At 54.9% G+C, this 6,000-nt stretch overlaps 1 protein-coding gene across 8 annotated transcripts in view; it reads left to right on the top strand.

Moving 5' to 3' along the window:
* Nucleotides 1–1,770: 1,770 nt before the first annotated feature.
* Nucleotides 1,771–6,000, top strand: part of RNF144A (ring finger protein 144A) — a 119,247-nt gene continuing 115,017 nt past the window's right edge. For 2 of the 8 annotated variants that reach the window (XM_070236742.1, XM_023619589.2), the window contains exon 1: nt 1,903–2,028. Coding sequence is in view for 1 of the 8 variants with exons in the window: in XM_070236737.1 (XP_070092838.1) it covers nt 3,444–3,549 (106 nt within the window). In the remaining 7 variants the exon portion in view is untranslated. Of the gene's footprint in view, nt 2,029–3,402; nt 3,550–6,000 lie in introns of those variants that run through there. The other 6 variants (XM_023619585.2, XM_070236743.1, XM_023619590.2 and 3 more) reach the window with 6 other exon arrangements.

The raw sequence follows: 6,000 nt of genomic DNA, 5'->3' as shown, positions 1-6,000 counted from the left end.
GGGATCCGGGGATACGGAGAGCAGTGATGGAGTGGGAAGATTTCATAGAGAAAAATCGCCTTTGAGATGCATTGTGTGGACTGCTGCAAATTGGATTATCAATGATCATGTCTTCTTTCCCCATCCCCCAACAACAATTGCATTAACAAAGACAAACAAACATGGGAATGAGGTCACACACATTGAGCACCTACAAGGCTTCAATTACACAGTTGGATAAGAGATCGGTTTTACCCCTCAATCTCCTCCCTGCCTGCCCCAGAGAGTCCTTCCCAGCTCCTCCAACTTGAATTCTGTTGCCCTGTGTACCATAGAAATGTCTGCATCTCACTGTGGACCAATTGAAAGCAGAGCACATGGAATCACTTCCATCCCCTGGGTACCATTCATTTAATCATCCGTTCATAAGCAGTATCACACCAGCACTGTCCTGGTACCACGGCCAGAGTAAAGGAGGGGCGCATACATTTTCCATGAAGCTCAGGCCTTTATGAAGAATCGTTTTCATCTTCTAGTGAGAGGTTGGAGTAACCAAACGTTAGGATTCTTCTCACTGGGCCTTCTTCTTGAATAGTGATGCTTCTGCAAAGAATTTGACAGAGACATCAGAAGGCAAATACTCATTCATATCTTTGAGGAGGGGAAATATTTGCCAGAATAACTTCTCTACGTAGATGAGACAGAATTATGCTTTTGAAAAAGATGTGTATGTAACAGAAGAAGACAAATTATGCAGAGTTGTGTCAAAGATAGTTAAGAATCTTGTAGTGTAATTGTTTCAGGGAAATGAGACAAACAATAGCTAAGGACCATGAAGTTCTTACTCTTTGTCAGTTATACTGATAATGCTTTATGCATAGTTGACTTATTTAATCCCTTCCGGGATCTCTATGACACACATACTCTTACCACCTGCATTTTTCCAGATGAGAAAATTAAAGCACAAAGAAGTTAAGTAACTTGCTTAAGGTCACAGGGCTGTTAGGTGATGGCATTAGAATTCAGAGCAGACAGTGTGGAGAGTATAGTGTTAAGGAAGAAAGATATTACTGTGGGTTTCCCCACAATTCTGGAGAAAGCTGTCTGTGCATTGAAGGAGGCATTCTTTCATAGACATGGATATGTTTTGTTCAGATATGCATGCCTGACAGACATCCAATTTAACACCTGTGTAACTTCTAGCTACGAGAGGGAGTGGCAAAGGTAAATCTCACAGGAATTCTACCTTCAAAGATCTTTGACTCTAACAAGCTAGAACTGCTAAGAGTAGGAAAGGAATTGCTGTGCCCCTATTTTGGGTGTCTTCTCCATCTCGCAAAGCAATCAGGTTGTGGGATGGAAAGACATTTCCTGTGACGCTGGCGTAGAAAGGCCCTGAGCCTTCACTGCAAGGTCCTCATACGACAGGGCATGGAGCTGAGGTTCTGGGAAGCCCAATGGCGAGCTGCTGTCTGTCTGGGCTGTGACAGAGTTGGCACTTGATCCCAGGCCCTGGTGCCCAGCCCGATGCTCTTAGTATCACCTAGCTAAGAAGGTTTGACAGGGTCACCCATTTCTTTCCTAGATTACTGATATTTCCCCCCCAGAGTGTTGGCATCAGGGGTCTGTCTTCCGGGCTGCCACCAGACAGGACCCTTGCTTTCGTTTGGGTGGCCAGAGGCTCCTCGAGGTCCTCTGGGGGACCAGGTGCTCCCCGGGCCTGCGCGGGCGGCGGGCGGCAGGGGGCGCTGTGTGCCGTGCCAGGGCGCTCGGGCCGAGCCGGGGCCCCGCGTCTTTGTGCCGCTCGCCGCCGCCCACTCTCCCCCCGCGGGCTGCGCGCCCCGGCTGGAGGGCGGGCGGGGAATAAAGGGCGGCTCCGAGCTGGACGCGGCGCGGGGCGGCGGGCGGCGGGCGGCGGGCGGCGGGCACCCGGGACGGACGGGCGGCAGCCACCGGGCACCGGGCACCCTACATCGCGCGGAGCGCCAGGAGCCCCGCCCGCGGCCGAGCGGGAGCGGCGGCCCCCGGAGCCCCGGCGCGCGGGACCAGGTGGGTGACGCGCGTCCTCTTTGTGTTGGCATCACGGGAGCGGGGCGCGGCCCAGGGGGACCGGGGATGTGGCCGTGCGGAGCCGGCCTTGGCTCGCCCCACGCCGGCCCAGCTGGGTCCCTGGCGCTCCGATCGGTGTGGGCCGGGGGTGGCTGGCGGGGTCCCCGGGTGGGGACCTGCCGGGTCCGTGCTGAGGGCGCCGCCCTGGCACTGCCCTGCCCCTCGGTGGCCCCAGAACTGCGGCCGGCCACTTGGGACCCTCGGCTCCCCAGCCGCCTCCCTGGCCCGGGCGCCCGTCTCCTGCGCTGCGTCCCTGGGCCCTGGTGGGCGGGCGAGGTGGCACACGGGGGCTTCTTTTGAGTGGGGTGCCGCCCGGAGGCCGCGGACGACGAAGTCTCGGGAAGGGGAACGACCGGGGCGCGGGGAGGCGGCGGGAAGGTCAGCCTGGCCGGAGTGGGCCGAGTGTCGTGGGTCCTGCGCTTTGCACATCAGGCGCCGGATGACCGCGGCCGCTGCCTTCCTCGCTGGGAGCCTTCCTCTCCTGAGGGACGTGCGGGGCAGTTCCCTGCGGGGCTCCCCACTCCACCCTCCAGCAGAGGCTCCCCACGTCCCCTGCACCATCCTGGGCGCCCAGCTCTGTTGGCTTGTGCAAACCTGGAGGCTCAGGGTCACGGGGAGGAAGAGGTTACTTGTACGCTAATGATCACCATAGGCAGGTCTCAGGATGGTCACTCCTAAAGTTCTGTCTTTTTCCCAGTAAATTTCTTTTTAAAAAAGCCCATTCAACAAATATCCCGTACTTGCCTTGTGCTGGGTGCAAGGCAGGGTAAGGAAGGAGAGCGAGATAAGGCCCCAGGAGAAGATCCCTAGTGGGTCCTGCTGCCCTGGTGGGAGGGGGATCTGGTCCCTTCACTAGAAAGAGACCCCAGTCTTGCTTTGAACAGTTATGGGAAGGAAGCGCTTTCCTGGGATTGGGGCCTGGGGATCTAGTAAGGACATGGTCCAGTGAATCTGGCCAGGGGCTGCCCTCGGAGATTAGGCTGCAGATAAGATGTGTTTAGAAGCAAAGGCAGAAAGGAGGGGGTGCAGATGCCTGTGGAGCTGTGGGAGTTCCAAGGAGGGGAAGGCAGGGAGAGGAGGCAGGGCTGCTTCATGAGGGGGAGTATTGAGTCAAAGCTTGAAGGGGGGCAGCTCCAAGGTGGTAGGAAGGGCCCCTGGCCAGAGGGAGCTGCCCAGCAAGAAGGAGGGTGGGAACACAAGGTCTGTGCTGGGAACTTTCCCACGGGCCTGCAGCCCAAATGCTCCTGTGATGTGTTCCCTCCCCCAGTACTGATAATAGGGACCTGGTTTCTTGCAGCTTTCTAGTGCCCTCTTAATTTTTGTTTTTATTATTTTTTAAAGAATGCAAAGGGATTATGACTGGAGAGGTCAGATGGGGACAAATCGTGAAATCTTTGAATTCCAGGCCAACTTTGGTCTTGATCCTGTGGCAGTGGGAGCCATTGATGGTTTCGGAAGAGAGTGAGTGAGCTGAGCCCTCCTTTAGAGCAATTAAGGCCGTATTGAGGGAAGGGGGAGTGTGCAGAGTGTGAGCTTTAGAATCAGAACCCCCACCTGCACCGCCTGTCAGTGGGTTAGGCATGGATCGAAGTCCTCATGAAAAAATGGGATGCAAATAACCTAATTTTACTGGCATGCAAAATTTCCAGATTCAGCACAGTTGAAGTTTGCAAGTTCATGTGTTTCAAGGGGCCCTGATTCTAGTGTCAGCACCCTGGAAAAGGAACTAATGAAGGGCAGATTCAAATGCTGGAGGCAGAGCTGCAGCTGGTGAATGAATGATGTGGGCGCCCACAGGCGATGCACCTATGGGGGTACTGAAAACCGGAAGAGCGCTTTCAAGTTCATACCTTTTATAAACATATCCAGCACCCTCGTTTTGTTGGTGTGTAATCCCTGCATCCAGATCTTCACTAGCCTAAGGTGTTTCTCTTGTGGACTGAATGTGGTTTGGGACTTGGAAGCGACCACACACGTTGTTCAGTTGAAGCTGCTGACGTCCAGCGGGTGAACGTGCCACTCAGCCAGACAGCGGCAGGGCCAGACGCTGGGAGCCACGTCGTCTGTTTTTTCCACTGTGGTTCATAGTTTGGCCGTGCCGCTTTCTTTTGTTCAAATTTCTCCTCCTCTTGGGAGCCTTTCTCTCTGGTGGTAGAGATAGGGGGAGACTTGTCCTCGTAGATTGGGAATCACAGAACTATCAGAGATTGCCAGCTCAGCCCTGTCACTGTGACCTTGAGGACACTGTGGCCCCCAAGAGGAAAAGTCAGGGACCCTGGCCACACCGAGAGCTGTTCTCCCAACTGTCTGCTCTTTTTTCTCCTCTGTACTTGAGCTAGGGGCATGGAGATGCCTCGGCTGGCTTGGTGGTTTGGTGGTCTGGAGCCACTCCAGATGGTGTTGAGCCCTCAGACCCTTCAGGGAATCTGGCCAAGGAGGGCTCCCCCAGTTCCTGGGGTGCAGGAGATCAGAGGCAGCCAAGAGGCTGCGAAGAGCATAGAATGTTTCTAAGGCAGATGAAGCCTCTCCTTAGGCACTCTGGGTACCTTCCGACCTTGGAGATCCAAGAACCAGGGTGAAGGTGCCTTTCTTTAAGACTAAAAAGGTCTTTTGAGGTAATCATTTCCAAAAGCAGACTCCTCTGTCTTGTTTCTGCATTACTGACACAAATGAATATCTTTTCTTAATTAGATGAAGAAATTAAGTTGAAGCAACTGTTCCGATACCTGCCTGGGATTAGGGCTGAAGGACAGAGCTTGTGTACAACTTTCTCACTCAGCTGTGTGACCTTGGACAAGTGTCTTAACCTCCCTGGATGCAATGCTATAGAGAAAAATAAGTTCATGGAGAGCATGCTGAAGTGTGTCAACCAATACCTATAGTCTCCTAGAATTTGGCACCAGAGAGAGAGGAAACAGTAGTTAATATTCATTAGCGTTTCCCATCACCAAGTGCTGGTAGGAAGTGCTGTGCATGGCTGTGGATCCAGGTCTCCCACAGCCCCACAGGACAGGTGTTGCTGCTGTCTCCAACTTACAAAGGAGAGAGGTGGAGCAAAGAGCAGCTGTGTCGTCCAAGGCCACGCACATGGTAGAGGTGGAAGCCTGGTGTTCAACCCAGAGTCCTGCAGGAAAGGTACATTCTGTGCCCTTCAGGGGGCTGTGGTCTCAGGGGTGGACGCCACACACTGACAGATTGTTCTAACAGTGGGGTCGGTGTGCCGAGTGCCGTGGGGCGTGGGAGGGGCACCTCATTTCTGCCCATGTGGGGAGGAGTGCGACCAGAGCTGGTGATGCTGGGCCAGTACTTAAAGGATGAGTCCAAGTTAGCCAGGATAATTGGAGGGTCAAGGTCAGATTCTGGGCCTGGGAACAGCAAGAAACAGCCTGGGTGGGCAGGGAACTTAGAGCCAGCGCAGCAACGCTGAGCCAGCAGCAGGCTCTGCCCCGGGCATGTCGGAGGGTGGGCCGGCTGTCTCTGAAAGTGAGGTTTTCACTGTTTGGTTTTGGAGCCTCTGTCCCTGTGAGTAGTCCCTCAGTCCCCGTCCCACCCCTAAGTCTGCTGGGTAGAGGGGAGAGGGTTCCGGGAGCGCGCGGGAGCCATGGGAAGCAACCACCGTTTTTACAATCGGGGAGCCTGTCTCTGTCTTTGAGTCACCTGAGCTAGGCTGGGGCAGTTCCCCAGCGATAGCAGCAGGCAGCCTGCAGGTGACAACCTTCGAGCTGGAAGGGAGCCCAAGGGAGGGGAGTGGTGTTGCAGGCTCCACCGACTTCTGCTCCTGCCAGCCCAGCTCCGTGGGCAGGAACCAGGCACAGATCCAGGGGAGCAAAGAGGGGGCTTCGACATGCAGAACGTGGGTATTGATGGTGCTCTCAGTCGGGCTGTTGGTTAAACAGGGTTTGGGTCTGTCGG

This window comes from Equus caballus, chromosome 15 (genome assembly GCF_041296265.1).
Source record: "Equus caballus isolate H_3958 breed thoroughbred chromosome 15, TB-T2T, whole genome shotgun sequence".
NCBI classification, from domain to species: Eukaryota; Metazoa; Chordata; class Mammalia; order Perissodactyla; family Equidae; genus Equus; species Equus caballus.
The sequence above is the reverse complement of the archived record's forward strand: the minus strand, read 5'-3'. Positions and strand labels throughout refer to the sequence as shown.